Source organism: Lactuca virosa, chromosome 9 (genome assembly GCF_052849685.1).
Source record: "Lactuca virosa cultivar CGN04683 chromosome 9, Lactuca_virosa_CGN04683_v6, whole genome shotgun sequence".
NCBI classification, from domain to species: domain Eukaryota; kingdom Viridiplantae; phylum Streptophyta; class Magnoliopsida; order Asterales; family Asteraceae; genus Lactuca; species Lactuca virosa.
In genome coordinates, this window is record NC_136434.1 from 129,508,507 (window position 1) to 129,534,960 (window position 26,454).

The 26,454-nt window shown below is 34.0% G+C and overlaps 1 protein-coding gene across 1 annotated transcript; it reads right to left on the reverse strand.

Moving 5' to 3' along the window:
• Positions 1–239: 239 nt before the first annotated feature.
• LOC145136627 (coronatine-insensitive protein 1-like) lies at positions 240–3,465 on the reverse strand. The gene is made up of 3 exons (XM_079070737.1): positions 2,568–3,465; positions 1,653–2,124; positions 240–1,221 (listed from the first exon to the last, which is right to left on the reverse strand). Exons 1-3 carry the CDS (start codon positions 3,047–3,049, stop codon positions 394–396), a joined length of 1,782 nt encoding a protein of 593 aa, XP_078926863.1. The 5' UTR covers positions 3,050–3,465; the 3' UTR covers positions 240–393.
• Positions 3,466–26,454: the final 22,989 nt, after the last annotated feature.

Consider the following 26,454-nt stretch of genomic DNA (forward strand, 5'->3'; position numbering starts at 1 on the left):
ATATTTTGGTTCCCACAAGCATAAAAAGTATCCATTATGCATCCATGACTCTCTTAATTTATTGAATCCTTATCCTCTTCAAACAAATACTACTCAAAAATCTAGAAAAGAAATTAAATACCAAGACATAAAAACATATGTACAATCTTTATTACAGTTTCTTGAATATCACCTTTGATAATCTTGTTAACATGTATGGATGTTCACTAAAAATGGCTCATTATTCATCAACATAAAAATAAAAAAAATAAAAACCCTTCAAGATTTCAAATACATCAAGCTTATTACATACCCCATGATTCTAGGAATTGGAACAAAACTTAATGAGAATACAACATCAAACAGAAGACTATGTCTAGAGCTTGTGGAATGAAAGATCTATACACATCTCTTCTATTCATCTATCACCGGAATGGAATCAAGAACAGGAATGGAATCAAGTGAGATAACAGAAGGTGGGAAATCCGTTCTAGGTCCAGCAAGAGAGTAATAAGCAAGTATATGAGCAGGTTGCTCATCCTCTATATCTTCCCCAACAACAACAACTCTTCTAGAAGGAATTATTTCAATATTCCAAAAAGGTCGCGCCATTGTTAACAAATCACATCCAGTAGATGACCCTCTATACCCTTGAACCCATAAATACCTCAAACATCTCAAATGTAAAACAGCAATCGCAAGTGCTTGTTCGCTAAAACAACACCCTCTCACTTCCAATTTTTGCAAACTTGGACACCCTTTTGAAAACCCTAAAAGCCCTTCGTCAGATTCGCCAACATAACCTAATAGCATCCATCGTACATTTTGACTATATTGACCGATATAAGTCAAACCCACATCAGTCAAACCTCCAGGTCGAAGATAAAGAGCGAATCGTTTAAGCTTATGGCAACCGTTGAGTAAAGCTCGGACTCCATTGTCGAGGGGTAAATCGGTAATTATCTCTTCTCTGTCTAGCAACACCATGCGGAAATCACAGAGGTTTTTTAGGTGTATGCCCATGGATTCGAGAGCTGCGTTTGTAATGTCGGATACGTATACAGCAATGTATTGTAATTGGATACAACCTTGTGATAAAGCTGTTAAGCCTCTTTGAGAAACGATTCCTTCTTCATCTTCCATTTCTTGTTCATCTGCACCTCGTTCGATTCGTAATCGTTTTAATTTTTTGCAACAATTAGCAAGAACTTCCATTCCACGATCTCCGATTACGTTTCTTGTCTGTTCATAAGTAAAATATAATCTTTAAAATGCAAGAAATAGGAATGTAAATTCAGTTATTTGTTTATTATTACCAATTTTAGACTAATATTTGAAGAAATCGTATCAAGTTGGAATCTTGAAATAACCCAATTAAAAGTAGAGCCAAAATGCAATCTTTTCTTTGTGGGGAGAGAGTATGTGACAAGAATCATACGTATAACATAATATTTAAACAATTTTTAGACTAATATTTCAAGAACTTGTATCAAGAAAGAATCTTGAATAAATCCAATTAACTACAGAGTCAAAAAGCATATCTTTTTGGTCCATAAGTATAATAAGCTAATCTTGATACCAGTTTCAGACTAATTTTCCAAGAACTCATATCATATTTGAATCTTGAAATAGCCCAAATCAAGAATAAGTGAAAAAAAAAATGAGATTTTTACCTCAAGAACTTCAAGATTGGGACACATTGGGAGCAATCGACAATGATCCTCTGTATCAAGAAGGGCATAAAGAAGATCCAACTTTTTAAGCCTTGATGCAAATGGAAACACAATGGGCATCTCATTTGTACTCATGTAATTTAAACCTAAAAGACACAATCTTGGAGGATAAGACATTGAAGCATATTGTTCTGCTTGATCATTAAAACAACCTCCACCAAATTCTTCAAGTGAAACAGCAGCACGAAAGAAACCAACAAGATCCAAGATTTCACAATCACCTATTTTGACTGAAACTAAATTCCTGCATTTTTTTGCTATAAGTTCAAGATCTTTGATATTAACACAAGAAAGATCTGTCATGTAAAAGTTCAATGTTTCAAGAACAGTGTTGTTTAACGCAAGTTCATGTAGCCACTCTCCATCTTTTTCTATTACTTGACTCTCTTCTAGAAATAATGTATTCAGATTCCTGCAATGTCATGAAAAGAATATTATGCACAATCTTTAATTCGTTATATGATAATAAACAAACCTCTCAAAGCAATTACATTTTAACTATCCAAAAATTTAAGTCGCATTTTTTATCCGCTTTAAAATAATGGAAGAAATGAAAAGAAATAAAGTGTGTTTGATCGAGTCACTTTACACCAAAATTTAGACTTTATAGGCACTTTATAGGGTATGCAATGCAACCCTGTCCACCTTTTAAATTCTACAAATGTTGTACAAATTCCTTATTTCATATTATCCAACAAATCGCAACAAAGCCAAAGAGTAGGGTAATTAAAAAAATAATAATTAAGATGATAATACCATATCATAGTTTATTGTTTATCGAATGAATCAAGGACCAAATAATGGAAGATTCAGCAATTAACAAATGTTAAATAGGGTAAAAGATCGAGATAATACCTGCAGGATCGACATATATGCAATAAACCATCGGTGGAAAAACCAGAGCACTTGTCAAGCTTAAGAACCTGAAGAACATGGCCACGTGAACGTGCAAGGAGCTCAAGATCATCATCTTTAACAATCATCCTTCTAAAGTGAACAGCTTTTAAGCAAACGAAAGATCTCGCAATCTCCTCCACCCACGGCGTCACAAACCCACCCCAATCCTCGGGGATCAAGTTATACATGGCAGCTCGCGGTTTCCCTTTCAGTTTCAGCGACTCAAGGTAGGGGAACCTCCGCCATAGCTGCTTCGGTGTCGCTGTATAACACAACGCAATCATCACCTGTTTACGCGTCTGGGCTTCCAGTTCGTACCATCTCCGGCAGACCAAGGATACCGATTGACGGTCGCGTGAGTCGTGTATGTATGGAATCACACACTCGAAAACCACATCCGACATGTGTATACGGTGGTGGTTGTAGCTCCGACCATTCATGGATGACTCCAATAGATGGTGGATCGTGGAAGCGAACTCGAATTAATATACCCAGAACGAATTTTGGTGGATAGAATCAGCGAATTTGATCAGAAGATTGGAAAAGGGGATTGGATTACGAAACCCCAGATGGAGAAGAGAGATTACAGGGAAAGAGTTATGGATTGAGGGGATCCAAGAATGAAAACCCAGAAAGAGAGGACGTGAGAGTTAGTGAGAGTGGAAGGGATTGAAGATGGTAAAGAATTGGGGGAGGGGAGAGTGGGATAGAGATCGGACGGCGACAGTTGGAAGGGTTTGTGTGGGAAGATAAAAATGGAAAGTTGAAGAAAAGGCAACAGGTTTCAGAGTGGCGAGAGGTAATTGGGGAAATCGGTAAAAGATTCTGTGACATGCCCACAAGATGCTTTCTTAGTTTCATGGTAAATCCTCGTGGACTTGAACGAACCTTGTTTCTAGTTTCTACGCAAAAATAATAATAATAATAAGAATAATAAGAATAAGACTAAACTCCACAAATGTTCCCTGTGGTTTGCTTAAAATTGCCACTTTGGTCCAAAAAGGTTTGGACTAACACCAGAGGTCCAAAGTTTTCATTTTGTTGTTTGTTTGGTCCAATCTGTTTTATTTTTTTCAAAATGACGAATTTACCCCTGTTAATATGATTTTTTTTCTGATTTTCAAATTTAAAAAAATAAAAATAAAATAAATCTCTCTCTTATTTATTTTTCTAATTTTTAGATTTAAAAAAAATAAAAAATAAAATTAAAATTAAATCTCTCTCTCTCTCTCTCTCTCTCTCTCTCTCTCTCTCTCTCTCTCTCTCTCTCTCTCTCTCTCTCTCTCTCTCTCTCTCTCTCTCTCTCTCTCTCTCTCTCTCTCTCTCTCTCTTATGTATTTGAGTGTGTGTTTATCATGTGTAAAATATTCCAGCACAATGCTCTTGAACTTGGAACCCACCTTCAATCTCTCACCCACCAGAGCAGTCACCGGAGCCGGAGAAGACGAGGTCAGGCCAAGATCCAGGTGCTCGATGAAACACCTTAAAGAAGAAGGATCGTCATCGTCACCACCGTCAACCACAACCGCCTTCAACCCTACCTTCAGCCCCACCACCAACCTCCGACACCACTAACCTCCGGCAGGAAAATCCTTATCTGAAGACGAAGGGCTCTCTCTCTCTCTCTCTCTCTCTCTCCCTCCCTCGTTAAAGCTTGGTGAACAAACCTGGGTAATAGAGAAGACGTAGTGCGGCGACCTAGGGTTTCAGACGCGTCAAGTTTCTCATTTATCTACTGCATCTATCGCACTGGTGTTATGCTTGTCTAATGGTGGTTGTAATTTCTAGTGGGTGGAGGAGGGGATCTTGATCGAACCTTTCATCCCCAAATCAAAAATCCAAATATTATTTTTAACCTTGAAGATGAAGATAATTATGATTTTTCCATATTTTGGGGTTTCTCCTCCTGCCTCCATGTGGGAGAATTCCGACATCATTCTTCTGAAATTTCATAGGGCAGGAGACATTAGGGTTCAAAAACGATGAAGGATTCTAATGTTCAATCTTTCCGATGATGAAACTAATCTTTCAGAAGATGAAACTGTTGTGTTCTTTAATTCCAAAGAACAAAAAATGGATGCAGGTGGATTTGTCATCGCTGAGTTGAATCAGATGTAGATTCCCCTCTATCTCCGGCTGTATAAACGATGGTGATGGTGATGGTGGTGGAGTGGGGAGGCGCTGAATGTTACCAGATTTTTATGTGTAGGGGTTTCCGGCGAGAGGAGGGATGAGGGGAACATATTTTTGATTGGAGGCCAAATTTCTTTTGGCTGTGGAGGTGGAAGACGAATTGAGAGAGAGAGATAGAGAGAGAGGGAGAGGGAGAGAGGGTTTTGTCTTTTTTAATTTCTTTTTAATTTTTGAGAGAGAGAGAGGGTTTTGTCTTTTTTTAATTTCTTTTACTAAGAAAAATATCTAAATAAATAAATAAAAATGAAAAAACAAAAAGCAAGGGCAAAATCGTCATTATAAAAAAGTTCAAAGCAAATTGGACCAAACTCGCAACAAAATGAAAAGTTTGGACTTCTGGTGCTAGTCCAAACATTTTTGGACCAAAGTAGCAATTTTCAACTAACTACAGGGACCATTTGTGCAGTTTTGTCTAAGAATAATAGAATTTGATGTTGCCTCTTGATTTGATTTTTTGTTATTATTATTTTTTTTTGTTTTATTTAGAAAACATAAAATTATGTATAGTTGTATCTTTATTTTTACAAACGGTAACTAGATATTGTTCAATAAAAATATTACGACTATTCATAAGTATTGTTCCGACTATCTCTGTGTTATTTTTTTTATTCGAATTATCTGTATGTTACTTTTTTTGTTTAGACTTCATATGTTATTTTTTTCGTCCGGACTATCTATGTGTTATTTTTTCGTCCGTACTATTATTGTGTTATTTTTCCGTTCGGACTAGCATTGTGTTATTTTTTTCGATCAAATTATCCCTACATTATTTTTTTGTTCGGATTATCCATGTGTTGTTTTTTTGTTCAGACTATCTCTTTGTTATTTTCTCTTCCCATCTATTTATGTGTTATATTTTTATTTTTGTATAAAAAATAAACGAACAATTATATGAATGTTTGTGTGTGAGTTTTATTTAATGGCTACGAAAATCGCAACAAAATAATAACATCAAAAAGTTCAAACAAAAAAAATAACATGTTGATAGTCCGAACGAAAACAAAATAATACATGGATAGTCTTAATGAAAAAAAAATAACATAAGGATAGTTTAAACAAAAAATAACACAATGATAGTTGAAACAAACAAAACACAGAGATAGTTAGAACGAAAAAATAACACAAAAATAATCCGAACAAAAAAATAACATGGTGATAATCTGACCGAAGAGAAAACAACATAAGGATAGTTGGAACAAAAATAACATAATGATAGTCGGAACGAAAAAAAATAACGCATAGATAGTCTGAATAAAAAATAATATATGAATAATTCGAACAGAAAAATTACACTGAGATAGTCGGAATGAAAAAATAACATATGAATAGTCCGAAATAGAAAAATAACACTGAGATAATCGGAACGAAAAAAATAAGATAGGGATAATCTGAACGAAAGAATAATACATAGATAGTTCAAATGAAAAAATAACAAATGAAAAAAATAACACAAATATTATGAACAAACAAAAAAATATTTTTAATACTTATTAAAAATACAAAAAAACAAAAATAAATAAAAAAACAACTAAAATATGAAAAATCATGTCAATAGGGTAAATAATCATAATAATAATAATAATAATAATAATAATAATAATAATAATACAAAATTTATTAATGCTCCCAGTGGTTTTTTAAAATCTAGGTTTTAGTCTCTAACTTTAAAAAACTTCATGGAAGATCCTTGTGATTTTCAGTTTCTATTATGGCTAATCTCTCACCCATATAAAAAGACTTTTATACCCTTATAATTTATTTTATCTTTTTTTTCTATGTTTACATATAAAAGAAAAAAAATAGCATCCTTTTATACTTCTTCCTCTCAGACTCATTATCCCCCCCCCCCCTTCGGTCCACTACCAACACCACCACTGCCTATCACCACTATCCAACACCCACCCCTCCTTACCCTGTTTTTGAAGGTTTGTAGAGAAGATGAACACACAAATAAACCTAACTTGTTGACATCTTTTCAAAAAGAACGTTTAACACATTGAAAACCAAAACACTTAGTGAGCATTCATAAAGAAACTAGAAGCATAAAAAAAGTTCCATATTTGATTAACAAGAATCACACATGGATGATCAGGAGACAGATAACAATTTACAAGTCAAATTACAAATCATCAGCCAAAATAACGCTCAAGAGGCCAAAAATACTACCAAATAACCAAATGACAATCATATTCCATTCACAATAGAGAAAATAGTGTTGGGTTTTGCATGTAATAATGCGGAAAAATCCTTATACTTTTAAGGCTACTTGCAACCTACTTTGATCTATGTCATAACACTATTGAAGCAACATACTATTAAACAACAAAAGTTCTAAACGCTAATGGAAATCGAAATTCACAAAAGAATCACATACCTCTGATTTGTTATTGTAAACAAACCTTTGAATCCAACATGATCAATCCACAAGTCTCTTTGAAATCAAGCTCCAATTGCGTGCGAGCCTCTAATGGTTCACACCAAAAACACAAGAACCCTAGAAAGATTAGGAGAGAGGAGAGAGGACCAATTTTCGGATCTAGTATGGAATAGAGTGGCCGAAAATTACATGGTATAAGGCTATATTTATAGCTGACTAGGAGACATCTAAAAACCCTAATTTGAACATAAAATAAACTATCTCAAAAAAAAGTAGTTATCTGGTTCCTTGATTATCTAAATGGAGGATTCCAGAAACCCTTTTAGGGTCTCCAAAACCATCCATAGGAGGAAGGTTCTGGAATCTCTCATCTGCTCAACTTTTGAATAATTACAAATTTACTCTTTCAACCTTTAATTAATTCTAATTAACCTAAAATTATTTCCAAATTAATTCTAAATTAATTATAACTATTTATAATTAATATACTAATCATACAATATATTAACAAATCATTTATCTCTCTCCAATAATCAATCTAATCAATTTCTTAGTTATAAGGGCAACCCAAAAAGGACTTTACTTTTTATTTATCAACATTTTACCAATTTAGTTAGGACCTTAGACATCTTAATCCAACAAATAGAAGCTTCAAAGAGCCATGGTGATTCTAATTCCATGGCCGTTTTAGGTTTGACCTAATTTCATTACCTTGATCGTCAGTGGTTGAGAAGCAAGCTGGTGGTGGAGTAAGTCGGTGGTTGAGGAGCTATCTGGTGGTTGAGAAGCAAACAGTTGTGGTGATTCTACTTCCACAACCAAATCAACATCAACCCATCGTAATCCCTTGCTCTCATAAGCTGGAAATGAATTCAAATCCTAACAAACGCAATACCTTCATCATCAGGGGGATGGAGAGTCAATTAAATCCTAATTTATCGGATTTATAGAAGGATTTGAAGAAGAAAGGTCCAACTTTATCACATCCTTGCGAGATGAAGTCCCGACAAAACCAACCCTCCAAATCTCATATTACCCAGACAAAGAACAACTGAAATCCGTTCTGAAAACACTAGAATCTTACCCTCCAATCGTGTTCATCGACGAGGCTCGGAAATTGGAGGAGCGTGTAACACCCCAATTTTTTCAAAGTTTAAAATGATATAGTTATAAAACCATTTCGGTAATCAACCCGCATTTAACAAAAACTTGGTCCCATAAAAACATTTACAATTAAAACATTGAGTGTTACCATTAAGCATCATACAAACCATAGCAAGCAAATACAAATTACATCAATACCATTAATAAGGAACTTAACAAGCTCCACTCCATTCACTATCTCTTAACTTCTAACCTCCATATATCATCTTTTCTCCTAACCTGCGATATATGACATTAAAAAGAGATACATAAGACAATAATGTCTCGTGAGATATGCGGGTTTGTGACCCAAAACATTTATCACATTTTTATTGAAACATTTCAAAGCATTTACATGAAAATCATTTCATACATAACATAACATATCATATCATATTATGTCATTTGATCCCCTTCCAAATCAAGTGTCAAGGTGAAAAGAACAAAATCAGTCCACCAAGGTATCATTTAATTTGATCACTTATCAAGTCAAGTGCCAATGTGAAAAGAACAATATCAGTCCACCAAGGTATCATGCTATATTAGGATATCTACTTCCAAAGAGAATGTAACATCCCAGTAGATTCCTCTAGTGCCTCTTATGAGGTATCATGGTCCGGACAGTTTTTATTGTGCCCTTTTTACTTTCTTTCGAGCTTTTACATTCAAACATTATCAATACTCATATCACCATTTATAATAGAATAGATTACTAGAAAAATATACTTTGAAAAGACACATTTAACATATCAAAACATATGTTCTTCCAAAATATTCTTTGCTTTCAAAACGTTCTTGATTTCAAGGCACTATTCAAAACATCTTTTCAAAAGTATTTAACACTTTCATTTCAAAACGTTTTATATATCAAAGCATTGGTATTTCATTATCATAAAATCATTTTCCATGTACCCCAAAGTGGGAAAATGCCAAAATGTACTCACCTCAATCATAAGAAGGTTAGCTAGTCCTCTTCTTGTTCATTTGCGTAGAGCAACACTCTCAAACGCCACCTATATAACATGTAGGTGAAGGTCAACAAAATGACCAAAATACCCTTGAGGATCAAAAAAATTATAAACTCTTCTAAACATTATTTTTCAACCATTCCTAACTAATGCAATTGGAATTAGGTCAAACGGATGAGCCAAACACAAGTTAGGGAAAATAAGTGGAAATTTCTCAGAATGAAACACGGCATGCGCTTTGCCAAGGCTTAGTGAAACACAACCCATGCTTTCATGGCTGCACACTTTTTATTTTTGTTTTTTTTTTCTCAAAATAACACTTTACTTTGCATAGTTCTTGAAGGTCCTTTCCAATTAACTTTGTACCATTTATATAGGTTCTCACACATGATTAGGAGGTGTATTATCATCCAAAACACTCCACTTAATTCATTAAATGCTCAGTGAAACCTTTAAGAACATAATGATTGTTAGATGCATTTTATGCATCATTTTGGTTACATTTAATCTTATTATGTATCATATTTTCGGCATTTATAACCATGTTTTTAGTATAATTCAAAGAATGTTCGGTTTCCATAAGAATGCCCATATTGCTTATATTTTAATTTATTTTTCAGGATTTTGATGCGGATTTGGACTTTGGACGTGAGAGTGGAGAATTGGAGCTTAACTGGAGCTAAACGTACCTGAGGATGCTAGAGAATGTAATAAAGTAGCTTAGAACTAAGTTTTGATCCTAAAATGCGAAAAAAATGTCAAGCATGGGATGTGCTCATCAAGCACGGTCCATGCTCCCTACATAAACTCGGGCTGGTAATTTTGAGTGCTATTTTCTGAAGGCAAACTTATAATGACCTAGCACGGGGCATGCTTACTCCCTGATGACATTTTTATGATTTTTCAAGATTTCAAGGGTTATTCTTATGCGTCTGAAGAGCACGACCTGTACACTTAAGCATGCTTGTGCCTCTAAAAAAGTCTCGTTTTGGTAATGTACTTCACTTAAATGTGTATGGACTCGACCTGCCTCCAAACACGGGTCGTGTTCACCAAGAATGGGTCGTACTTCTTGCCAAAGCTCTTATTTGTTTTCCCATGTTTGTTATATAATATGAGATGTCTTCTCAGTCCAACCCGTGACTGTTGCAGATGATTTTTCTAGCGATTTTCTAAAGTTTTCCAGTGAATTTTATGATCTGAAGATTGCAGTTTGACTCGTTCATATAATTTAGTAAGATTTATCATTTGGACTTTATTGTTATAGTTTGTAATTCGTTTTTAGCCATGTCATGCTAAAAATTATAGATTCTAGTTTCGCATCGACTCGGCTTTTTGTGCAAGTTATCATTAGGCTTGATTTTTGGTTGTGATTTATGTCTAGTTTGATTAGTTTCATGTTGAAGTGGATGTTTGATTTTGACTTAGTTTTTATTTTCCACTTGATTTGATAATAAATCATTCCGGTTAATTGGTTATTAGAATCTGTAATCGTTTTAATTAACCGGTAATAAGTAACTAATATTATATTGGTTCTGTGCTAGGATTTAATTCTAATATGAACTTATCGAATGTGTTTTTACGCTTCCGAGCCTATGAGAAGTATTGGACTTTATTGAGAATTTTATACTGTGAGTAATGTTACTTTTCTAAATCAATTAAGAGCTAGTTTGATTAACTTAGTAAAAAGTAAGGTATAATTCAAATAGCATACTTTGGTTAAATAATTTGGAAAAAGAAGATTGTTAGAGCTTATTAATGATGTTCAATACCAGTTTAGATAGTACACAATCTGACAATCCAAACAATCAAGTTGAAGGTTATTTGCATGATTAAGAGAGTCACCACAGAACTGAAATTGCTTTTAACCATTTGAATTTTCATAAGTTATTAGTTGAATTTTTATGTTTTTGTTTAATATTAATTATAATCATCAACCCCCCTCCCCCCATTTAATTTATTGTCAAACTAGTGTGTGCCTTACACAAAAGGGTATAGACTTTAGGACGTGTCCCTGTGGATTCGAACCTGCTTTCTTATGTTATCCCCTAGTGAAACTGAGCAGTATTTTTTATACCTATTTATTATTTGTTTAGGCGCTTACGACAACGCTTTAACATTGATCTTCAAGTTTTAAATAAAAGGTTGACTAGTCTATTTTGCAATTGAACATTCTGAAACTCGTGTAGCTTGTCTCTAACTTATTGAACACTCGTATGAATGTTTTCAAGTACATAAAACTACAACCAATCTCATTGTAATTACTTAATTTAACTATGGAATCCTCAATGCTATTCCATATTCCCAAATTGCCCTTTTAGCTAGAAATCCCATAAATTCAACTAAAGTCAATTCAAGTCTTCATGTTTTTGCATTCAAGTCATATTATTAGTATCAACTCCTGTTTATGAGTATCATATACTCATAAAATGCTCACATACACATGATTCTATTATTTTCATCAGAATTTCCCCAAAACCACCTAAAATCCATGTTTAGGCAACATTCTACCATCATGGATGTGTTTGAGCATTCCATTTGAATTCATTGTCATGAAACATCATCCAGTTCATTGAATCTATTACATAATAGCTTATAGACACAAAATCCCCAAATTAGATTTCTAGGGTTCATGGAGATTTTTACCCAAATCATCAAATCCATCAATTTGGATGATTGGATGAGATGATTGGAATGAGATTATAACCATGGAAGTCACTCAATGGGAGGTTATAAAAATAAACCCTAATCATCAACTTAAACCAAAATCAACATTGGGGTTCAACCCCAATAATGAACTCGAGAAATAGAGTTAGAGAAGAAGGATTTATACATTATTAGCCTTTGATTGCTTCCCTTCTTGCTTGGATGCTTCAAAACTTGCTTGATTCAAACCCTATATGTAAAAATGGAAGAAAGTATCCATGAGAGAGATCCTTAGCTTCTTCTCTATGTTTTTTCATAAATGAGGATAAATGGATGCATCTTATTTCCCCAACATTTTAACATTTAGTCCCTCAAGTTTATTTGTTTTTGCTAAAACCTATCAAACCTCAATATTTGTGATTTTAACTTAAGTTTTGACATAATAAGTCCTTCCTCATACATTTTATAAACTTGGTAGTCGTTTCCATTATTTGATTCAACCCTTTGGTCAACCCACTTTGTTAACTTGACACTTTTGGCCCTTTAACTTTTAAAATGTTATTATTTTCACTTCTAACTTTCTAAACTTCATATCAACTAATGATATATTTATTCCTTTATGATTTAACTATATAAATCATCTTTAATATATTTAATTAATAAATTTAAGAACGTGGTCTTAACTTTTACGATGTTACAGAGTGATTAGGTGAAGCCGCTCTTGGCGATGCTTTCTTAATTCAAGGCGGTGATTGTGCATAGAGTTTCAAAGAATTAAAAACCGATAACATCATAGATACTTTCTAATAATAATGAGGTAGGCGTCAAGAGGGAGGAAGGGGAAGCACGCCGACGATACTGAAGATGGAGTAGGGGAATAATGAGTTTGAGAGGAAGAATCACAAGGGTATATATATATATATATATATATATATATATATATATATATATATATATATATATCAAATGTAAAGCTAGTCAAAAGAAAAAGATAAATGTAACACTCGCAAATTGGGCTAGTCAATTAAGACATAATAAACATTAAAAATGATTTTTTGATAAAAGTTTATTTAGAAAAATAATCTTAAAAAGGTTATAGTGTATGTGATAAGGATTTCGTACATATAAAGAACGCTAAAATCCGATTTCGTATGAAGATGTTATGCTTTTTCGAATTTCCGCGATTAAATCGATACGGCTTTGCGAACCGTAAAAAGTGAATTTTTGATAACTTTTTAACCTAAGTGATCTAAAGGAAAGTCGTAGTAGTCGTTAAACCGAGAGCCTGCATATAAAGAACGTCCAAATCTAACTTCGTGAGACGAAGTAATGATTTTTTGAAGTTTCAGCGCATCAGTGTGGACACAAAAATCGAAATTCAAATTGGTTCATTGTTAGCCGAAACAATATAAACGAGAATTCAAGATCTCGTGAATATGAACATGTCGATATAAATACAGTCGAGAACGAAGTCCGTATGAAGGAGTTATAAATTCCGCACGAACTTTAACAACCCATTATTTTCAAGTCAATAAAAGTCAACAAAAATCAATAAAAGTCAAACCTTCTAAATAAAAAATCAAGTTTTATTTATTCTATTAAGTTCATAAGTGTTAAAAATAATTAAAATAAGGAAATTATTTCATTATTTAAGTGTTTTTAAAAATTGAGAGTAAATACACTTGGACCGAAAACTCCCCCACTCAACCGTGAACTCTCGCCTCGGACCCTACCACCCAACCGAAATCATGCTATATTCCTCCGAAAACGTGCGAGAGGTCCCACGCCACTTCGGACCGTGAACTGATTTTGGTCAGCACCGAAATCAGTATGAGAAGGGTCCCACTTTTGACCGCAAACTCTCCTTTTGGGCTACTTTTCCACCGGAAACTCTATCAAGCCCATTATAATACACCGCAAACAAAGGTTTGAGGCCCATTAGGACCGAAAAGCCTCTTTATATATAAGTGTTTGGCAGTGAACACAATTCATTTCTCAATTTCCCAACCGTGAACACTTCCCATTTTGCTCTCAAGTATCATCCGTAAACAGCATATATTCATAAGATTCTTGCCCATATATTCTTATTTTCACCAAGAACACCAAGAACAATCTTCTAATCTTCAAGCCTCCACCGAAAACCCCCTTTTTCTCACTGAAAATGCCTAGCACACCCCAAGTAATTCCAAATAATTTTGTAAGTATTTCTTACATAATTAGGGTGTTGTCTAACACTTTAATTATAATTTAATTCATTATTCAATATATTATTTAAATTAATATCTTATTAATTTAAATACGACGTCAGATATAATTATTTTTAGGATAACGCTATTCTCACGTACGCTATCCCGAGGGTCGTCTCTACAGTTTTGTTATCCGAACGCGAACACGCACTAGAGGTGAGTTCATACCCCTACGTTTTCACTATTTTTCAATGTTTTTAGGGGGGGGGGGGGATACAAGCTAAACACATGGACTCTTGTGTTAACATTCAAACGATTTCAAACCATTTGCAATTGTTTCAAACCGATTTATCGTTGCATTTATGAACAATATATTATATATTTTTTAACCCTTTTGTAGCATGTCGAGCAAAAGGGTATTTTTCATAAATCTCTTACTACCGTTTATACACACTATTAAATTGCAAATGCTTCGGTTCATTGCAGGGCATACATTTAAACTATAATTGGTATAGTTTGTGAACCATTACGCTATTTTGCTAAGTTCAAAAAACAAAACAAGAACATACATTTAAACTATAATTGATATAGTTTATGAAACGCTACACTATTTTGCTAAACTTCAATAAACGATAGAAGAACATACATTTAAACTATAATAGGTATAGTTTGGGAAACACTATACTATTTTACAAGCTCAAGAACACTATACAGAAACAATTATACAAACTATAATAGGTATAGTTTATGGAACACTACTCTATTTCACTAATTCAAGGATACACTACTAAAATAATTATTTAAGTATAATTATTTTACATTACAAAGTACACTACTACAAGGAAATACATACAGATTCAAGTACAAGAGAACACAACTACACTACACGTAAACTAGTTAATGCAGGGTTGTGAGGCACTACTTCGTTGTACCCATCAGGGTACAGGTCCAAGTCCTATAAATTATAACCAGAGTCTCCTGGAGGGAGAGCGTGAATTTGTGTATAGATCTATATGGGACTGACAATCCCGCACCTGAGCTGCTTGCAACAGCTAGGCCGGCAGGCCTGGGGTGACAAATGTCATAACATTCCAACGCCTGAAGAACGTCGTAGAGGCCACTAGGTCATATCAGCATGGTTATATGAAACTCACAATAGTATCAAATATAATATTTGTTTACAGGAATAACACTACTTCAAAGGTTTTATTTTAAATAATGAAACTAGAATACACTATTTTACACTACAGCTGGTGGATTCCAGGCACTCATACAAGAAGGTTTTCATACAAACACTACTACAGACACTACTACAGTACACTACTTTTCTAGTACCGGGTACACTAGTACAACATACAATTTCAAGAACATTCATGATATAGTTTTATTTATTAATAAGACTACGGTTTACTATGTCAGAGTATAGTAACAAACATACATTTTGGTCTTAAGGCCTAAAACTACATTTCATTTACTAAAGAAAATATTGGATTTTCTGGATGTACACTATAACATTTTCAAAGGACATATACAAGCTTTCCATAACATACTTATGAACTCACCAACTTAAATGTCGATACACTTTCAAAACCACTTGTATTCTCAAGGAACCGGTAGACAGGTACACCCACAGATTTTGAGAAGACGGAGCTTATAGAGTCGCGTCTTTTATACTTTTGCTATACACTTTTGATGTCATACAAACTACGTGTTAAACAGATGTAAACACTATAATTTATCAATGTAATGGTTGTGTTTTCTTTGATTACTCTTATGTAATTGTTGTGATACTATACATGACGTCCTCCGCCCCCGAACGTTTCCGCCGTTCCGGTTTGGGGGTGTGACAGTAGAGCTCGTCGAGAGGATTTTGGGGATATAAAGAACGTCGAAACCGGAGCTCATGTGCAAAATTTATGGTCGTCTGAAGGTCTGCGAAAAATGCATTGTGTCGACGACGTGGCAGCACCGGAGTGCGCCACGTGGCCTGTTCTGCGGCCGAATCTCCACCAAAGACATGTTAATTTGGCCTAAGGAAAACACGACACGTGGAACCACGAAATGGTGACACGTGGCGGCTTATAGAAGAAGGAGGTGTGGACGGACCAATGCACGACGCGTGGCAAAAGCTGAGAGGAGCCAACATGACAAGAGGGGGCGACGTGCCTCTTTTCTGTGCATGGGGCGCCTACCAATAGTCTATATATATATCCTTTCATTTTTCACTTCATTTCACACCAAATCTTCCCCAAAACACTCTCCAACCTCCATATTACTCTAGATCCAATTTTTGGGTTTTCCCTAGGGTATTTAGCAAGGTTTTGAGGGGTCTAGGAGTCCGGAAAATAGAAGCTTTCGGTTTTGAAGTTCTGTAAAACCTCTGTAAGTTAAGCTACACTCTTTTTATTTTAGTGTAACTTATATTTATGGTCATAAGCATGGTTATAGAACTCGCTACTCGGTACCTGTTCGACCGACTACCGAATAGCGAGTACCCAGGAGTACTCAGATTCGGTAATTCATGTAGAAATATTTTTAGTGAATTATATATGTCAAAATCATAGGCTAAAATCATAGGTTGATTGAAGTATATAACAAAATTAGATACATGTGAATACACAAAAAACGTAAAAACACATAATGGTCTCACTTCATGAATAGTTACTGGAAATTTAAGATCTATATGTAGTAACAATCACATGTGTGTGTGTGTTAAATAATAAATCATTAAGCTTATTATACACATTAATCACCGAGTTGGCTAAGTTTTACAACATTGTTCGCTTAAGTAAGGGGCAGATTGGGGAGTACTCAGATTCTATAACTCGACTCGGTAAGGGGCCTAGTAGGGAGTACTCGGCCGAGTAATCGGCCAACTCAACGATTTTTACAACATTTGTCATAAGTGGTTATTATGAACCTATAAATAAGATTTATCAGTAATTCGAACTCATTATACTGATCGATCCTTATGGTAGATGTGTCTAGAATGGTCATGTTGACTTGGTTATTGGATTTCAGAAAGGCTATATGCCGAAATGATCTTGCCTCCCAACTGTCCTGCCTGACTGATCCTTATTTGATAGAACTATTAGAATACATTAGGATTATTGAGGAATCTAGACCATTATTTAAATAGTCACCAGGATTATGAAACTAGGCTAAGACTTAGTGTTATATGTTTAGGTCTTTGAAAAGTGTAAAGAAAAAGTGTTGCCCTAACTTTAAGTCACATACTTATATCAGGTGATCAGTGCATAGTTACATTCAACTTACATATAGATACAAGTATTCTAAATGCTTAAATTCTATGTGCGCTATTTTTGTTGTGTCTAATATATTTGTACAATATGATATGATTGTTACTTGATCTAATCGTATGTTATACTTAATAATACGGTTGGGTAGTAATGAGTTGTGTAAAATAATAAATGAGAGGTCATGATAGGGTTGTGTAAGATAATGGTTGTGATAGGTTAGTGAGAGTTGTGTGAAACAATAAACTGAGACTTGCTGTGTTTATCCAAAAGTACTATGGTACTGTCGTGCATGTCCAAAGCACCATTGTACTGTCATGCTTATCCAAAAATTACTATTCGTACTATCATTCCATGACTAAAGTATTGTCATATTGTTGTGCCTAATCATTTAAGGAAATATAGATGAGTGTTGTTAAATATCCTTTACAAAAGATCTCTCGAAATCATCAATCTAGGATTAGGAAGAGAGAATATTGGGAATAGGGTAACTAGGATATTTAAATGTTAAAGATTATATAATTATAAGAATATAATATTGTGGATTAAAAACCCTATGTGCTCACCAAGTTTCCCAACCTGACCCACTCAGTTTCTTTGTATCACAGGTAGTAATATGAAGTCACTAATAAATAGTGAAATTATTTGCTGACAGATTTAAAGAGTTCGTAGACTGCTAGAATATTGATGTAAGATCTGTTTATGCTTATGTTTCTATATCAGTTATGACATTTCAAGTTTTAATTATCAATGAAAAACATTTTTTTCGGAAATACTTTTAATGGGACAAATTCTGTATTTACAAAGATCACTTTGATTTAATATAAGCATAAATAAAAAGTTTTAAAATGGCCGTAAATTTGGGGATGTCATAATAAAAGAAATGAAAGGGTATACAAGTCTTTTTATATAGGTAAAGGACCAACCACGATAGAAATTAAAAATCACATAAACCTTCCATGAAGTTTTTTGAAGTTAAAGACTAAAACCCAGATTCTAGGACACCATAATGACCATTTTGTGAAGTTTTGTCTAATTATAATGGTAATGATAATAATAATAATAATAATAATAATAATAATAATAATAATAATAATAATAATAATAATCTCCATTGACAAAAAATTACAGTAGAAATAAAAAATAAAACCTCTTTTTTTGGTTATTAACGAATTAACCACTGAGTCAAGAATATATGATTTTAGATAATACTAAATTTTCTATGTATTGTAGGTGGGTTGACATGATATAACATAGAGTAGTTCAAAATCTGACATTCCAAACTTATTTTTTAGAGAATGCATACGGATGTACTTTTACTTAAATAAAATTGAAGTATATTGTTGGGTTCTTGTTCGGGACAAACATTCTGAACTTTTATTTTGTAGTTTGCAAGGATAGATGAATATGTCATTATTAAGACTTAAGAGTTAGATATCTATTCCACCAACAATAAAGATTACCTTCAGCTATAAATGAGTTCTTTGTATAGAAACTATGAATAAATTTTTGACACCCTTTCTCTATATTGTGTCAATGTGGAAAAAAATCAATTCGGGTACCGTTACCCATATCAAAAAAGAATTTGTCGATCGGTTTGAGTTTTTATTTCTCACCCCAAGTTGCATGGTAAGATTTAGTTTTAATACGATACTAATTTTTTGTAATTACTATTTCATCAAATATTATTAATATTGATGGTTCAACAATTTGTATCAGTTGTTTCTAATTTGCATGTGACCACTAATCTTGTCACACCCCCAAACCGGAACGGCGGAAACGTTCGGGGGCGGAGGACGTCATGTACAGTATCACAACAATTGCATAATAGTAATCAAAGTACAACAACCATTGTATTAATAAAGCATAAGTTTTACATAAGTGTTCAAGTCATTGTATATATGACACCACAATGTATAGCAAAAGTTAAAAGACATGAGTCTATGAAGCTCCGTCTTCTCAATACCTGTGGATACCTGTTTACTGATTTCCTGAGAATACAAGTAGTTTTGAAAAAAGTGTCAACAATTAAGTTTGTGAGTTCATAAGCATGTTTGTAACTGAAATCTGTTTTTTGTTCCTTGAAATTGTAAGTATGTTTTCCCAGAATATCCTATATTTTCTGTTGTAATATGTTGTAAACAAAATGTGCAAATGTTATTGTACTCCGAGATAATATAATGTAGTTTTAGTTCACATAAAACCATCAAAAGTGTGTTTTCTCTATACTGGAATAGTATTCTGTATTTGTACTTGTATGAAAACTATGTGTTTGTAAATGTCTGGTTTTACCAGCTGTACTTGTAAAATATTGTGTTATATTTTTATTATTAAATAAAACTATGTGAAGTTGTTTACTTATTCATAAACTAATCGTTTTGTTCAATACCAAATTGTGAGTTATTATAACCATGTTTGATGACCTAAGATGGCCTGAACACGACGTTCTTCAGGCGTCGAAATCGGTACGACATTTGTCACCTCAGGCCTGCCAACCTAGTTGTTGCAAGCAGCTCAGGTGCGGGATTGTTAGTCCCGTATACATCTATACACAAGTGTCACGCTCTCTCTCTCTAGGAGACTCTAGTTATAGTTTCAGGACTTGGTTGGTACTTAGATAAGTACGTGAAGTGTGTCTCACAAATGCTATATTGACGGCTACATGTAGAATAATGAAAAGTTACTTTGAAATAAATAAATTGTAAGTATATCTTATAAACTATATTTATTACAGTTTATATGTTTATTTTCCGTAAGTTATTCTGAATATGTAAAGTAGTATATATGATCCATAAACTATACTTATTATAGTTTATATGTTTGTTTTCCGTAATGTAATCTGAACTTTGAAAAGCAATATGTAAGTTCCATAAACTATACCTATTATAGTTTATATGTTTGTGTTTTACTGAAACGAAAACCTTTGTATTGTTAATAATTCAGTAAGTTTAAATCGAAAAATCTGTAATACGGTTGTCCTGTGAAATTCAATATTTATACCCAAATGGTATTAAATAGTTTGCAAAAAATTATATTTTTTAACAAGTTTAAAATGATTTTATACTTATATAAATATAATATTTATATAATTATGACTAAATAGACAGTCGAATAAATAATTCAACCCCAAGCCCACAACTAAACAAGGAACATGAAATGGAGTCAAATTATCAATTCTAAGCCTATTGAACCCTAATTATAATATATATATATATATATATATATATATATATATATATATATATATATATATATATATATATATATATATATAATTTTAATAACGACAACAATTAATAAATATTGAAAACATTAAGATATTAACACAAATTTCTTGTGTTACACTTGTATTCCCCCCCCCCCCCCTAAAACAGTGAAAAATCATGAAAACGTAGGGGTATGAACTCACCTTGTGTGTGTGTGTGTTTTTAGTTGGGTACAACTTAGTCTCGATGATTTCCCGGGCTAGAATACGTATTATTCAACCGTATCCTAATTTATATTAGAACACGATATGTATTTAAATTAGTAAAATAATTAGTAAAGTGTTATATTAACACTAATTAATATAAACACTTACCAAAACTTGTAAGAACAAATGGAAGCAAAATGCTTCTTGAAGTTGTTTTAGCTCTTGGAAATGAAAGAAATTTATCTAATGTTTGAGAGAAATGAAGGAAATCTCGTTCACTGGAAGTGTAGAAGTGAAGAATGATCCCTTTTTGGTTGCTTAAGTATGAAGGAAATAGGGAGTCGGTTTGGGGATTTCGGCATTAAAGTAATTGATTTCGGACGAGAACTCTACCCGAGAAATAGAGACTTCGGTCGGAAGTGATTGCGGTCAGAGGAGTTTTCGGTCCAAGGCAAGTGGCCACATGCGAGATTTCAGTCCAGGTCTGTTTGCAGTCCGAAGCATTTTCGGTGGAGTTGATTTCGGTGGGGCCAGATGCGAGGGTTCTCGGTTAAGCGGAAATAAGTCCCAAAATTTTGCAACACTTAAATAAAAAGGAATTTCCATATATCAAATTATTAATTTAGCCTTAATAAATTGCAAATCAACAAATTTAACTTTTATTTAGCAACTTTGACTTTTGTTGACCTTGGTTGACTTTTGTTGACTTTTACAAATTTGAAAATAACGGGTTGCTACAAACCTTCATAGTCAACACCCCTTTAAGGAAACTACTTATGCACCACGTTTTTAATAGTTTCCATTGACGTAAACAACCAACTCTTGCCCTTGGCCTACATAGTGTAGGTAACACATGGTGTGGAATTATAGTCCTTGTTTTTAATGAGGCTGGAGGAATACCTTGGGGAGGTACGAATTTAGCCATCATATAAGATATGGCCAATTCTGTTAGCGTTGCTCGTAAACATGTTTTCCCAAATGCATATCATGGGTTTTTTTTTCAGAATTTGTTTATAAATTTGTGATATAGGCGTGTAATCAATCAAGTTGTGGAAGTTCCGTTCGGTAGGTTACAACATGCAATTATGAGACGAGATAACTAACTTGACAATATTGGTCATCATAAACTAAACGAAGGCATGGTTCCTAATATGAGTTTCAATATATTGATGTAGGAATATATTATCGTTCATTCGTATTTTTCGTGGCACGATAGAATGATGGTTTTCTTAATATACTAACGACGGAGGTAAATGAATAAATATCGAAAGTGTGTAAGTTCACATCTATACCCTGATCGATAGCTCAACTATCATGTACAATATGATGAACGGTGTTGTCAATCTAGAATATCATACTAGCACATGTAGGAATGGGAACACTCGGGTATACTATGTGGTTACGTGATATCGACAGTGCAATCATTAGGCTTTAAGGAGTCTCGCCATTTTGCGTATCTTTGTTTCAACTCTACAAAGTATCAATCAAGATACTAAATAGAATATCATGCTTCCTCAACCAACACCCTCTGACTAGGAAAATTCTCAATGATGATTGTTAAACCCCCTCTAACGGAGTAGCGTCCACTAACCATTTAATTTACCTATTTATAATCGAATATTCTCTCCAATACTATTTATCTATTTGATTTAATGTTTATTTTATATAATTTTATGTTGATAATGTTATCGTACTTCAAAGTTGGTAAATATTGAATAAATTTTATATATAACAATATACAATACAAAATGCAACACAAACCCAAAACCCAAAACCCAATTATGGGTCTTAGACCAAGTTTGTAAAATTTAGGATGGAAAAGGACCATATGTGAGTTATTGGAAGTTCCTTAGTTAATTTGGATCCCTTTTGAAAGAATTGTTTGTAAGTAGAGACTAAAGTTGCATTAGTGACCATAGTTGGGTCTATTTGAAAGCTCTTCTTCCTCATTCATTCTTCCTCACGATTTCAACCAAATATTTCCCTTTCTTGAACGATTTTCATCTAAATCCATTGTGTAATTATGCTTGAAGTCCATGCTCGAAGCCTTGGTTAAATCTGCTTTTGAAAATGTTTTGGCATCCTATTTGTGCATACATACGAGGATGAGAGACTTGTCTGGTCATGCCTTGGATCTATTACATGTTGAATTGTTATGAATAGATTTTCAACTCATGTGTGTATGATGGTTGTTACCCCTTATGTGGGACTAAGGATAATGGCTACCTAGTTGCTAGATCGATAGTGGAGACCCACATAACTGAACATAGATGGCCCTTCTTCCTAGAAATATAGAAATAGGAGACCCATCTTCTCTAGCAACTTGAGAAGAGACCTCTAAAGTGTCCACCACCATTTTTGGGAGCTTCAACTTATCGAGATTGACATGGGCTAGGATAGTTGCATATATATATATATATATATATATATATATATATATATATATATATATATATATATATATATATATATATGAAATGTTATCCCTAATTACCCATTTTGGAAAAGTATAAAGTGTTTGTAAATTGGTTCGTTTATCGGATTATCGTATCCATGAGTTTGAACTCATATGAGTAATTATTTATCCATATGAGCTTGTTTGAATCGTTATTATTGAAATAAGCCTTATTATGGTATAACTATTTTCATAATTTTCTTTATTTATAAATTTATATAAGATTTGACAATCGGGTGTTCATTTATTTGCCAACCTTATAATGTCTAACCCTAAGATTGTACTCATTAGGCTCCCCATAGCAATATCCACTCGTTGATCAAATTTTTGCAAGTTAGAAGATGTTGTTAAAAGCTTATAGGATTTAACAACTTTGGGAATTTTAAAATACCTCTAGGTTTTATGTGATGACCTACTAAAACCTGGTTTTGATATATGTTGAGACACTCTCACATATTGATAGTTTATTTTATTTGCTTCTTTTCATAGTTTATTTTTTAGTAAAAATCATCTCATTTTAGTTAATCTTCATGTATATTTTCTCTTTTTATTATTTTTCTCCTTTACCGGGTGCTTTCCAGTCTTTTGAGCTTATTTGCAGGATTTTTCGAAGACTAATTGTTATTGGAGACATGGAAGGAGTGCGGGACTTTTGGAGGCTTGCGGTTTGCTTGTGGACTTGAAGTGGTGCGATTGAGCTTGGTGTCAGCATAAACACGAACTCGAGCTATAGAAGATTGAAGGAGCATTGGACCGATCATTGGAGGCTTTGGAATGACACAATTGGGCTCTCAAGAGTTATGCATGTGGGCTGAAGTGTGAATGAGAAGATTGGGCTAGATTGTATTTTAAATGGCCCAAGTCCCACAATCAGCGAGATCCACGCGGTCCGCGTGGACCCATACGCGGTCCGCGTGGACCCATACGCGGTCCGCGTGAATTGTGCTGAATTGATCCCGGGTTTTGACTTGTTGACTTTATTTGTGGAAAGTTGGTGGGTAGCTTTTGTACAACTTTTTGAATCCGGAAATGAGCCTTATTTGCTGGAGTTTTGGGGCATTTTTGGTGGGGACCTCTTGGAGAAAACCACTCTTTTGCTCTCAAGAACATTGGAGAAGAAGTTGAAGAATTGAAGATTGGTGTTATTTTCTTTCCATCTTGCACTTAGAACAATGTTTGGTACCACTAAACTTTCTTGTATTTCTCTTATTTTGGCCATGTTTGGCTAGATTTTTACTTGGTTGATTAGGGTTTAATCCCATTGATGATTGGTTGTTTTGAAGACTATTATTACCTTGTGTTTGAAGTTTATGGAGATGTTTTCTAGTTAAACTTCTTGTTATGTTTGTTTATCTTTGATCATGAGCTTGGATGAGTGAACATATATTTTTGTTGATCAATTTCATGGTTAAGTAATGGACTTTGAGGTTGGTAAGCAACAAATGGTTTATATGTTTGTTTTCATTTCATTTAAACCATGGGAATGTTTCCTCCATAATGATAATGTAAGCATTTGATTATCTTATGGATTTGGTGACTCTTAGAACTCAAAGATAATTGATTTTCATAAGATTATATGCTTCATTGATTTTGTGACTTCAATTAAGGGAATGTGTTAGAGCTTCTCTAACCATTTTAATATCTAAGAAGAGTTGAGGTACTTTGTGCTTATGAATTGCTATAGCCAAATTAAACCAATTCACAAGTGTTATTATATTTAGTCTAATGATAAGTCAACCATGTCATCCATGTGGTGTATCCCAAAATCAACCAATTTCACTTCATTGAATTTAATCAAATCTTTTACTTGTTTACTTGTCATATTTACATTCTAGCTAGTTTTAATTTTGTCAAACAATCAAAAGGAACTAAACCCCCCCATTTTACTTTTACTTTTGTTTTACAAGTACTTGAACAAGTGATTTACATATAGATTTAAATTGAACCAATCTCCGTGGATACGATCCCTTTACCACTATACACTATTTTAGTGTGTAATATTTAGGGTATTAGTTTTGTTGGCCTCGACAACCACCAAATTTTGGCGCTGTTGACGGGGATTGGTTTATTTTTAATCAATTTGTTTCTCTATGCCCAGATCTCAACGTACAGGTGCTTTGATTTATAATCCAGAAATTGAAAACGAAGCAAGACGTTTGGCGAAGGAAAAGAGAATAGAACGTGGTCAAACTTCTAATCCTCACGGGGATCCGGAGGTTGAACCCGTTTCATCAAGTGACACGGAACCCGATTCAAGTCCCGACCCTCGCCAAGAAATTCCCGAAACACCACCTCTACAACAAAATCCACCCATTATTGAACCAATCGAAATGACGGACGGAGGAGAAGCTCCCGAAAGAACTTTGAGGCAAATGATGGAAACCGATGTTACACAAACTCCAACCGGTATCAATTACCCGGTTTTGGAAGGAGGTTCGGAATTGAAGTCAAGTTTAGTCCATCACCTTCCAACTTTTCATGGGTTGGAGAATGAAGACCCTCATAAGCATTTGAAGATGTTCCACATTATTTGCACTAGTATGAAACCACAAGGGTCAACCGATGACCAAATCAAGATAAGGGCATTCCCCTTTTCATTGGCCGATAGAGCAAAAGATTTGTTATTTTATCTTCCACCAGGGTCAATCAACTCATGGACCGACATGGCAAGAGCTTTTCTTGATAAGTTCTATCCCGCTTCAAGAGTCTCAAGTCTTAGAAATGAGATTTGTGGAATCCGCCAAGGTCAAAATGAGACTTTTCATGATTATTGGGAGAGGTTCAACAACTTGTGCTATAGTTGCACACAACACCAAATCCCGAAGCAACTCCTTATTCAACACTTCTATGAGGGATTTCTACCAATGGAGAGAAGTCTAGTTGATGCCTCAAGTGGTGGAGATGTCTTTAGCAAAACTCCACAACAAACAAGACAACTCTTCAACACCATAGCCGCAAATTCACAACATTTTGGCTCTCGCCAAGATATGAAGAGAGAAACTCAACAAAAAGTCAATGAAGTGGGGGCATCAAACCTAGAGTCTCAAATCAAAGACTTAACCTCCGTTGTCCAAAAGCTAGCCATGGGACAAACTCCACAAGTGATGGTTTGTGGAATATGTGCAACAGTGGGACATCCTACGGATATGTGTCCCATTCTTCAAGAAGATGCGGAACATGTGAATGCCACGGGAGAATTCCAAAATTA

Coding starts and splice junctions, on each gene's coding strand:
- LOC145136627 (XM_079070737.1), bottom strand. CDS start 3,049: ATGAATGGTCGGAGCTACAACCACCACCGTATACACATGTCGGATGTG. Junction 2,125..2,567: donor CATATATGTCGATCCTGCAG/GTATTATCTCGA, acceptor ATGACATTGCAG/GAATCTGAATACATTATTTC. Junction 1,222..1,652: donor CCAATCTTGAAGTTCTTGAG/GTAAAAATCTCA, acceptor ACTTATGAACAG/ACAAGAAACGTAATCGGAGA.